Here is an 11,231-nt window from a genome sequence, read left to right on the forward strand (position 1 = left end):
CGCACCATGGCCGGCTCCGCTCGCGCCCGCCGCGCGCCCGCCTCTTCAAGCGGCCTCCGCAGGGAAGCCGCCGGGCCCCGCGCGCGGCGTATCGCCGCTTTAAGAGCSAGGGGTCGCCTCGGCGCGGCCGGGCGGGGGAGCCATTTTACTGCGGAGCGCGAAGGGCGCCCGCCCGCGCTGAGGGGAGGGCGGAGCGCGCGGCTGGCGACGCGACCCTGTCCGCGCGTCACCGAGACACGTTCGCACCGAGCCACCACTGGTGGCTTAAGGAAACGTTACAAGAGAAATATATATAGATATAACATGTATATATATTTCTCTCTCTATATATATATATATTTTTTTTTTTCCCGATTTTTGGCTATTCTCCCCTAAAGCAGCCCACAACCCTCACTCACTGCCACACCAAGCAACTGCGTTGATCCTGAACRCAAAGTCAAGGTCCTGGGCAGCCACAACTGTCCCCAACCCTCGTATCCCATTTCTTCTACCTTATTATCAACACTGCAAGATTTCCAGAAGCCCAAATTACCACAAGGTGAAAAAAAGGGTAGAGCGGATCTTTTCCTTTAAAGGACCACCTCTTCCCATATCCATCAGTTTTCCATTTTTCCTCCTAGGAAAGGGTCTCCCCTTCCCCTGGCTGGCAGCCTGTGCAGGTTTACCAGAAGCTCTTTAAGCTTCCTCCCTTTAGGCCCCTACAAAACAGGGGGTCCCCAAGGCACCACAAACACCTCCTGGTCCCAGGAACTGCCATTGTGGCCAGCCTTGCTGCTCCTGCAGCACATTTGGGATGAGAGAAACTCCAGGTGGAACTGCATTACCTGGTCATACAAGCACGGAACCACCCCGGGCTAGTTAACAGGGTCTGACCTCAACACCACCACCAGCCATCTGAACTAACGAAGCCAAGGCCACTCGCCAGAAGTGCCCAAAGCTTTTCTCCCCCCTGAAAATACACTTTTGCCCTTGAAGAAAAGCAGGTCCTAGCGACACACTGATCCCTAGGGATGGAAAGACTGCATGTTTCCCGTACCCAAGAGCCTCCCGCACTGCGGTGTGCAGAGCCACCTCCCTGCTGTCCTCCCTCAGGTCTTCGTAGTGCTACAGCCCAACACCAGGGTCGGAGCTGGGGCAGCCCAACTGCAGCGGTGGCTGACCTCAGGGCTCAAAAACTGCTCTGAGAACAAGCAGAGGTTCATTGGAAAGTAACATTTTAATCCTGATTGGCCTGCTGCAGTTTCAGGTTATTTTAAGGAGTCTTCTAGACATTCAGAGGAGGAACCCCTGCTAGCAATGAAACAACACAGTTTTGATAAACCCAGCACTTGAAGGGACCTGAATTGGACAGCCCAGGTACTCATGGAGGAGAGCGCCCACGTAGTGCATGGAATGTAGGAGAGCAACAATATTTACAGCAGTTCAGAGGCAGAGCACATTGTAGAAGGTCCAGTTCTGCCTAGAAGTTTCATCCTCCAGTTCTTACATCTGTACCTACCAGCTGGCTGTTTAATCACGCAAAGTCCCACTCTCAGCCTCTCCAGTGCAACTAAGGGCTGAGACCATGAGACCAGCTGGAATAGCTCAGTGACAGGGGGCAGGAAGAGCATCTATCCAGTGGTTAGAGTAGGCAGRATGCTCCATCACGCAGCTGTCCTGTTCTATTGGTTCTATATTTCTTGGAGGACAAAAACAATCTACCCTCTGCAAAGAGTTCCACYACAGAGGGACACAATTAGCCATAGGCATTAGTTTCAGATTGCTTAAACCTTCAGTTGCTCTTGTTCTACCACAGCAGCAACACCTGGCTGCATCTGCGTCACTAAAGCATCATTTGAAGAGGCAGAAAAAAAACCCAAAAAACAACTGCTTGAGATTGCCAAAAAGAATGTAAAAATGTGTTTCAACCTGTCCTCTGGTCTCCTCACCCATTCTTGTGAAAATTACAGTAGCTTACAATGAACTGGCCTCAGGTGACGGAAAGACCACTAGTACAAAAGCTGACTACACCCCTTGCTAGGGCCTTTTCAGCTCATCAGCAGTATTAGCAGATCTTAGAAAGTAAAAGACCACCCTTTAACAAATCAGTACCCATAAATACAGAAAAGTGCAGTGTCAAACAGCTATGCAGAGGTGAGCCAGCACAGCATGGAAAGAATAAAGCATGCTGGATTAGTGTTCAAGAGCTTTTGCAGTCAGAGCACTTGGGTGCTCCAGTTCCTCCCAGTGAGGAGGATTATGGTTCTGATTAACTTGACATTCCTGCAGGTCAACGTTTCTTTCACCTCAGCCTGATCCACTGTATTTGAAATGYAAAGGTTTCCCTCTCAAAAGGGACAAACCTCCAATTCAGGACAGTGACTCCCATAGGGCTGGCACACAGAGAACTGGACCATTCCCAAGGGTCAGCTAATGACCGAAATGCTTGTATCCCCACTGGGTTACACCAGGAAAAGACATGGTACAGGTCTGACCTAAAAGCAAAACACCCTTCCCGACAAGAATTGTTGTTAGACAATTTCAAGGTTACCGTGACCACAGCTTATATAGGGCAATATTATGCAAGTCACTGAGGCAGAAAACCCCAAAGCCATGCCAATATAAGCCCCTAAACCCAGCTGTCTTCACAGCATGTACTAGATACCCATTTCTTGTGTTTCAGAATCCTGATTGTAGCTGGATATCCTTCAGTTCAGAGCTCAGAAATCAGTACTGCTGCTGATCAGGCTGCTAGAGGTATCGGCCTCCCTTCAGCAACAACTGCCTGCTCTAAGGCTGTGCGTAATAAGGCTTGACTTAGACTACACCTCCCTCGTTGATTAAAACCACCATAGTCTATCTTTCGAGGAGACCTTGTTGATAAGGCGAATCTGGATTCGGGCAACTTGCGCGCGCGAAGCGGCCGCCTGTAGCTGTGTCCGACCATCTCGGCTTCTCCCAGTCTCTCTCCCACGCGGCAGTCCAAGCAGCTGGATGTTGGGTGACACACACCACAAGCTGATGCAGTCCTCCTTTCCACACATCCCCATGATGGCAGACATGAAGGAGAAGAATCCAGAAGCCCCGTGAACGGCAGAATGAGCGACTTCGGTGGGATACATTCTATTTACAGGAGAAAGACCCTTCTCTACTCACCCACCAACTTCACTGGATCCAACTTGTCCCTTCCTCATTGGAAGTTACTCCGCGCGAGCAGACTTCCTTAATGCAGAAGGACTTCATCCCACAGGACTTGAGGGATATGCAGATAGATGGTTTCTTTCTCCCCAGACTTAAAGTCATTAAAAAAAGATACAAAGAACTGCTTTTGGCAGTATGGAGGTGTTTAAGATTTGAAAAATATGGAGTGCAGGACCCAAGTAGATGGGGAAGTATTCAGTCCTTGACCTAATAAATAGAGTAGAAGAAAATCTTCAAGGTGGCCAGTTGCCAAAACACAAAACTTGAAGTCCTGCAGAGATCTCTAGGAGTTTTAGTGCACCATACTGTACAAGGACATCTCCTAGGATCCACTGCCATGCAGTTTCTCTGACACTTTTTTGCCAGGCTCACGGACTATTTGGAATCCTGAAGTTCCTTTGCCTTCTTTAAAATCAGGTGAACATCAGAGATAGGGTAATCCTGCAAAGAAGCAAAGTGATGTAAGTGTCTCCTTAACATTCCTTGCACACACCACCCTATCCAGGCAGGGCAACCCTTAACAATAGCATTCTCAGTCACACTGATTAACACCTCTAAGCTTGAGGTTAAATATTATCTTCAGCTACTCCCCTAACAACTAACTGTTCCCTGGTTTATTTTGTAAGTGATCAGGTCTGAATAACCTTCAAGAAGGCTTTTTATTTCTCCTYCAAGGGTACAGCTAAGCTGCCTTGATACAAGTACTATCTTCATGCCGGAGGGCTTTATCAAAGAGCCAGTACCTTGCACAGCCCAAAGCAGGAACTGGCAGAATCAGAGATATTCAGTGTTTTCAGCCTTGGGCTCTCACAGACCTCAAAACTAAACAAATGCCATTTGCCAACAAATTTAAGACTGTTTTACAGGGTTCACATATTTGCTGGAAACCATTCAGTTATTTTCAAACCAAAACAAGGTTAAAAAAAGCTCAAGTATAGAGCTTATTCTACAAGAATAGTTCTCGTAGGGCAGGAAGGTTGTGTAAGCTTAAAAAAAAAATCCCACAAAACTCATTTTAATGGTGGTGCTGGACTTTAGAGAACAGCACTGTATTCCACAAAAAGAAGACCAAAGAAAGAACATTCTTCTCTGAAATAAAGGCCACTACTATCATAGCACCAAGATATAGCAGAAAAGGGAAACAGAAGAGATTCAGACAGCACTCGGAAAACAAAACTGACAGTGTTCAGCCATCTCCTGCATATGGAAGTGAAAACCAGCATGGGGAGCAACGACATGGACACAACCACTCAGAGAGTCCAAGCAGTAACCAATTTGTCTTAAGTGGATAGTTTCCTGATGGGTGATGGGGACCACGGTGCACAGAGGCTCACACTTTCAGTAACAGCCATGCCCTAAAACCAAGCTTGAGATTTCCCTGCATACAAGCCTCCAAAGTCTTGTAATTCTCATCAGCCAGTCCTTCTCCTGGGCTACCCTAGGGTCACCAGGCCCTCACAGTATTATTGCAAGAGTTTTTCAAATTACTTTCYGTCCCTGCTGCATTTAATCCTTACCTGTAGCAGCCTCATGTTCAGAGTGAAGTCTCCTTCCAGCAACTGATCCCGAATTAGTCTGAAAGATGGAAATTAATCCAGCTACTTCTGATTCTTTACAGAGAAACTTTAACCATGGGCCACAGATTGCCTTATAGGTGCTTTTGAGAACGTGTTCTCCATCATGACAGATGACTACAGTCCATTCATAGGCTGCATTAATGTGTGTCTGCAGAAGACTCCCAAATCCATGAATTTATATAAAGAAGGGAGAGAAAAGGGCAGTGAAGAGCTGCTATGGCTATACTTACGTCAACATGGCACAACAGACGAGCAGAAGGAAATCAAAACGCTTGTCATCAGCAAAGAGGGAGTCCCAGATACGGATGACGTCCGGCAGCAGGAACTCTTGGGACAAGAGCAGTGTCAGCCAGCGGAAGGCAAAGAACTGAGGTTTGATGTTCTGTTCTTGCTGTCAGACATGCACCAGGCAAAGAATGAGTACGTGCTCTCRGCCAGTCCCCTACAAGCAAGAGATGCACCCCATGTTTCCAGCCCCAGCTCCACCCCGATATAGCTCCAGGTTGCAGGTTCACACTGMAGCATCAACAAGTCCACTGCCTCCTTTGAAGCCTCTCGCACTTAAACTGTATTGGGAGAGAGTGTGGTGTCACTGAAGAACTATCTGTGTCTATAGACAAGTCAGAAAATGCTCCACGCCAAGACATGGAGTAAAGGAACTTCTCCTGTCCTAAAGGCAGTCACTGGGTCAGTCCAGTCCTACCTCCCAACCCACTTTAATGTTCCCATTGGAACAGCATTCATCTCCAGCCCTTCCCTTGGCGAAGGGATACTGTTTTGATTGCCACTCCTGTCCAGAAGTCCTGTATTTACCAAAAGTTTACTCTTTGCAGAAAAAGAGATGGAGCAGAGCTCATCCTGATAGCCATAAGCAATTTTAACCTGTAGCTTTTTTTTTTTTGTTTTGTTTTCTACTTAAAAAAAAACAAATTAGCATGTTAAATTGTTAAATGAGTTCTGACAACTCAGGACTAGCTGCAGCACCAGCAAGACCATTTCCTGCTGGCCAAACAGACAACACTGTTTTCTCCCCTCTGAATTAGCCTTCAACGAACACATGATATTATGTCACCGTGCTGACAGACCAGTTTTGGATTACACAAGAAACACATCCTGAGTTTTGCAAATGCAACATGATTTGGTGAAGGATGGAGTACCAAGAACCACTTTTCCTTCCATGTTCCCTTTGGACTTTCACACTAAAGGGACTGCAAGACTTTTAGTAAATGCTGCCTTCCAGATATTCTGCAAACTCTCTACCAAAACACAAACAACCCAAAACATGCAGAGGTCCTTGGATGAAGAAAAAATGGTAGAGCTAAATTGGCAGGATGGTCCAATTTGCTGAGTTTCAGTTGACCAGATTAATTCCACAGTGATTTCTAGGTCCAGTTTAACTGGAGTTTAACTCCAGTTTAAACCAGTGCTGTCAGGGCATTCAGTGGTAGAGGAATGACTTTTTGTCGGTAGCGGGKTTTTTTTYGTTGTTTTTGCTTTTTTTAAACTCTAACTTAAAAAGACCAATGTAATCCCTGTGACCCGAGTTTCCAAGGAACTTTACAGGAAAGCTTATGTTTGGCCTGCTGACAGGAAGAAAGTACAGACTCCAGTTCCAACTAAGCTTCGACACAGGTGATCAGGGATCACGGCCAAGTCTCTCCGGAGYGGGAGCTCTGCAGTGCTGTTTGCCCTCGCAGCCACGCACGGGAGGAGAGCTCTGCTGCGTCAGCTCCCGCCAAGCTTACTCCAAGGAGACAGATAACACAGCCTTTGCCTACGGGCAAAGTTCTYTCTATGCTCTCTCAACCTCTCTGTGCTCTCTCAACCTTTCTACTCGAGCACAGTAGATGTTTAACAAGACAGGGTTACTGTTGAGTCCCACTCCTCACATTCCAACCACGGCATGGAGAAACACCTAGCTCCTCACCAGTTTCAAATACAGCTCCACATCCTTCTCCTTCAGGGTGGAATAGACCTTCTCCATCTTGTAGGTAATGCCACACTGAGAATCATCCAAGCTCTTAATGAAGTTGTCCCGAATCTCAGCCATTAGGTTGGTAAAGCAGAAAAATGTATCTGCTTCTGCGTGCTCTGAAAAAGGAGGGAAAAGATGGAGCATCACTGACAGTCACCCAGATTAGAACTGCTCTTGCTCAATAATCTGGCTGCTCTACTGGATCCCATCAGTAGATCCAGCAAGATCTTGGCTTGTTTGCTCTGGAACAAGTTTAGGCTTTTTTTTTATTTATTTTTTTTGTGGTAAACTAGAGAAGTCTACAGAGCCATGGCAATTACAGAGCCCGTGTCAAACACAAGAGCCTTGTGTCAAACACAAGGTCTTCATGACATGGGGTCAGGAACCAGTTATCTGTGGCAAGAGCATTATCTGCTCTCCCCGCTGCTTGCACACATCCTCAGAGCTCCAGTGAAGCAGGAATCACATGCCAAGTCCCCCCCTCCATSCTCTTTCTTAAGCTATGTACAGTGCAAGCAAACAATAGCTTATACGCACTTGTTTCAGTCAGGAAGTGCAACTTAGATCTATACAAATAAACAATAACAACAACAAAAAAAMCACTTTCCATATCCTTACTACTCAAAGCCCATTGAGTTTGTCAGTTCTCTGGGATCTTAAAAATTCCTTATTTTTTGCCCTGYATCCCCCAAGCAGTTGGGATATATTATTAGTGTTTTCATAGTTTTCTGTCCCCTTTTCAAGGCAGCTAATRCAACTCTTGGTTGAGTTCCCCAGTCCCCAGCATGGTCTGTTAAGAGCTTCAGCTGGGCACCAGTGCAGATGAGTAAACGTTTGCTTCAGGTCAGTCCCCCTCTGCAGCCCATCACTGCACATCAGGGCCCTCCYAAGTGTCCCCTTCCTGAACCAGTTCCTCACACAGAGCATGCAGCACGAGAGCCACTGCCGAGCGGCTAGAACAGTCTCTCACCTTTCCACTCGCTGTTAGGGTCTGTAGCAAAGGTGTAGTAAAGAGGCCCCACTATTTCATTCATCCCCTGCACGTACGCTATCCCGGGGTTCAGCTTGGCATAGATGAAGAGGATTCGCTCCACCACTTCCCAGTGAGCTTCACAGCCATTGGGCAGAACTTCATACTCGCTCAGAGAGTTAGGAGGTGTTTTAAGAGGGGAGCTCACCTGAAGAGCAAGGTAAGACTAGGGCTGATTTAGGGTAACGAGCTGGTACAGACAGTTTCTTACACGTGAAGAGCTTGGCTCTTAATACCCACAGCTCCCCAAAAGATTTGGGCAGCACATCCTAAGCAGGCAGGTATTCACACAGATCAAGACAGGTAACTATGGAAGCACAAAAGCACTGGAGTCTTAGCACTGGATATGTTGGAAGAATGAGCCATTCTGAACAGCGACAGCCTCCCCAAATGACAGCATCAGCTGCACTCACGCAGTAAGAAAACACATCCATCCCACTTTGTTAGTAACGGAGAGAAGGGACAAAGCTCTATTACTAGCAAGCTGCCTTCCCCAACAGCAAATATGTGGTGTTAACACAGTAACACTCGCAAGACAGGACAAAGACAACACGTTTCAGCAGGTACCCAGCTCTTCCCAACTCCAGTGGTATGAGATCCAGGTCTGGAAGACCATGCACATCTAACTTCAGTGAATTTGCTCTTCAGAGCCTTGCACTTACACAGGAAGACATACAGGTCAGGCATAACATACTGATACCTTCCTGCAACTCTTACTTTGAGCAGGAGGCAGAAAGAACAAACCTTAAGGTTAAATAAATCCTTAATTCCTTACCAGCTACCRGGAATGCCAGCTGGTTCTTTACAACCATCTAGTTATTTGAAYGCATAGCATTGGCTAGAATATTAGCCTAATTCCCTCAAATATGTAGAGAGAGACAGGAAAAAGAGCCTAACAAATGATACTCCCCTAATCAGCTAGGATGCCTTGCCCTAGGGGCAGCCCTCCTGTGGCTCTTACATTTGTAACCCCACTGCGGTTTCGTGCCACCGTCTGTGACTTGAGTGTGGTCTGCTCTACSCGCTTGCGCAGCGTCTCAAACTCATTCTGAGGGTCCAGGATTAAGAGGCAGGGGTAGTCAGTCGGACGCTGGAAGAATGCCATGTCCGGGTACAGCCTCCTAGAAGGGACGTGGGAGAAAGTCAAGTATACGGAGGAATTACATGCCCTACCTGAAATGGGAAGCTTGGTTTAATATTAAACTTAATTTTCAAAGTACAGAGTGTTAACTAAAACGCTTTGGTTCAGAAACCTGAGTCATGACGCACCTGACATCTTTGTCGATCTGGAGAAGCACTTCATTATCCTTGAAGTAGGTATTCCATCGACTGTCTGGGTTTGGATTGAGAGGCTAAAAAAAATTAAACACAACACACACATCTATCCATGTAAATGACTTCCCATGAGAAAATTTCCTTGCTAGAAGCACCTGTTATGACCCTTTCCTATTCTTCAGGAGACCTGTAGCCGAGGTAGCCAGCTCCAAAGGAAGAGAGTAGGGATGCACATTGCTGAGAAAAGCTCCCTTCRGAAGTATTGATGCTTTGCCAATAATTTGGGCTGGAGACTACTAAGACATAAGTGCAGAGCTGGTACCTAGGAACATTCCCTCCTGTCAACAGTGCAAAACAGTCTCAGAGCTAAGCCAAGAGTAGCCTAGGAGATGAACTCTGGAGCAACAGCTCATAACTCTAGGGAACCTTCTGCAACATAAAGGCTGAACAGCACTTACATGATCTTCTAAGGTCACATCTTCCCTGGAAACACCCAAATTGGCTTTGGCAATCCCAGGTTGGATAATCATTTCCTTCAGAAACTGAGAATACAGATCCCTTAAGAAGAAAAACAGGAAATAATGTCAAAGCAAGAGACCAAATCAAAGTATCCACACCGAGGTCAAAGAGATCTTTTTGTACTACCCTGCCAGCCAGAGAACATTTGATTTGCTCTTCAGCTGAGTTCAAGCAAGAGATCAATCCATCAACTCCACGAGACAGTCCACAGGACAGAGCATTCCACATAAGAATACTTCATTGATGTAGGTACTTAATTATTTAAGGAACCATTCCATTTCTCTACAGAGATCATTARAAAGGAAGGAATAAATATAGATCTCCTCACCTCTGCTTCTTCAGCAAAGAGCTCCATAAGGCTTTCTCTAAAGGGAGGTAGTTCAGGAGAATCTGTACAGAAGAAAGATGCAGAAATATCAGCCCGTGGAGCATGAGCTGCTGAACCCGCACGATCAGCAAAGCCAACGCAGCAGCTGGAAGGGGCTCCCTGGAACAGCTGGGAGCTCCCTGCAGAGAGCCCCGTGCTTGGCCAAGGTGCRGCCAGGAGGGTCTCAGGGGCAGGTTTTCACAACAGGCCTTTCTGCACGGCTGCTCAACAGCAAACGGGATCGAGCCCCGCTCCCGGCGTAACGCTGCGTTCGTGCAAAGACCGGGCGGCCACTTTTCAACATGCAAAATAACGACTGACCTGTAAGTCCTACCACACCGGGCCAGTGCTAATCTCCACAGGCCGCTGCTCRTTCAGGGTGGATTTTAGACTCCGGATTATTACTTTTGTTTATGAATTACAGGCCCGAAAATATTTTCTGTGCTTCAGCAACCCCGAGCACCGCTCGCAGCAAACAAAAGCGGCCCCGGCACAACGCACCTTCCAGCACAGGCAGCGCAGCCCGCCGTCAAAGGGGATTCCTGCGAAACACCAGGCAGAGAGACCGTTAAAGGCCGCGGGCGCCCCCCGCACACGGGGCGAGAGGGCGCCTTGCCGCCGCGGGGAACGACGTTCCCGCAGGGCTCCCCGTCCCGCGCCCCCCGGGGCCGCTCACCGCTGAAGCAGAGGTCGCGCAGCTTGCCCAGCGCCACCGTGGGCTCGCCCAGCACCTCCTGGAAGTCGGCGATCCTGCGGGGAGCAGGCCCCGAGGCGGCCATTAGCCACAGCCCCGCTGCCCGCTCGCCCGGCCCTGGCCCCGGCCCCGGCCCCGGACCCACCTGCTCCGGTGCAGCCGCGACATGGCGGCCCCCGCGCCCCGCGCCGCGCGCCGCCTAAAAGCTCCGGCTGGAAACGCAAGGCGCGGGAGCGGGGGCTGGAATGGAGAAGGGGGAGATGGGCGGGGCTACTAAGACCACGCCCACAGATCCACAGGGGGCGGGGGTCATTCTGACCACGCCCCTCTCCGGTGACCACGCCTCTCTGGGGGAGGAGCCGTGCGTGACGTCACGGTGGCACGCTTGACGTCATGGCGGTGAAAGCCCAGCCCTCCTCCCTCAGCGCGGAAAAGGCCGCGGCGCCCGTTGGTGTGACGTCACATCTCCGATGACGTCACATAGGCGCTGCGTGACGCAGCCACGCTGCGGTGACGCCAAGCCGTGAGGGCGGGCGGGAAGCGTGGGCGGGGCCCGGAGAGTTCCGGGCGGGCCGGTGCTTCCGAGCGGCGGCGGCGGCGGCCGCGGCGTTTCC

General features: G+C 48.8%; 2 protein-coding genes across 3 annotated transcripts in view; both read right to left on the reverse strand.

Annotated features, from left to right (window-relative positions):
* Nucleotides 1-894, reverse strand: part of ENDOG (endonuclease G) — a 3,463-nt gene extending 2,569 nt beyond the window's left edge. Inside the window, exon 1 of the mRNA XM_026049582.1 lies at nucleotides 874-894. Within this exon, the coding sequence (XP_025905367.1) occupies nucleotides 874-894 (21 nt within the window). The remainder of the gene's footprint in view (nucleotides 1-873) is intronic.
* A 580-nt stretch (nucleotides 895-1,474) lies between these two features.
* Nucleotides 1,475-10,870, reverse strand: TBC1D13 (TBC1 domain family member 13). Of its 2 annotated transcripts, XM_026049317.1 has the most exons (12): nucleotides 10,763-10,852; nucleotides 10,600-10,673; nucleotides 10,425-10,465; nucleotides 9,885-9,946; nucleotides 9,496-9,595; nucleotides 9,032-9,114; nucleotides 8,724-8,883; nucleotides 7,703-7,910; nucleotides 6,685-6,848; nucleotides 4,988-5,148; nucleotides 4,698-4,755; nucleotides 1,475-3,621 (listed from the first exon to the last, which is right to left on the reverse strand). In XM_026049317.1, the coding sequence occupies exons 1-12, from the start codon at nucleotides 10,783-10,785 to the stop codon at nucleotides 3,556-3,558; spliced, it is 1,200 nt and encodes a 399-aa protein (XP_025905102.1). In that variant the 5' UTR covers nucleotides 10,786-10,852; the 3' UTR covers nucleotides 1,475-3,555. The 2 variants fall into 2 exon arrangements, with proteins under 2 accessions (XP_025905102.1, XP_025905103.1); XM_026049318.1 differs by lacking the exons at nucleotides 1,475-3,621; nucleotides 4,698-4,755 and having other exon boundaries at nucleotides 5,139-5,199; nucleotides 10,763-10,870.
* Nucleotides 10,871-11,231: the final 361 nt, after the last annotated feature.

This window comes from Nothoprocta perdicaria, unplaced genomic scaffold, assembly GCF_003342845.1.
Source record: "Nothoprocta perdicaria isolate Ctin4 unplaced genomic scaffold, notPer1 scaffold_6, whole genome shotgun sequence".
Classification (NCBI taxonomy): domain Eukaryota; kingdom Metazoa; phylum Chordata; class Aves; order Tinamiformes; family Tinamidae; genus Nothoprocta; species Nothoprocta perdicaria.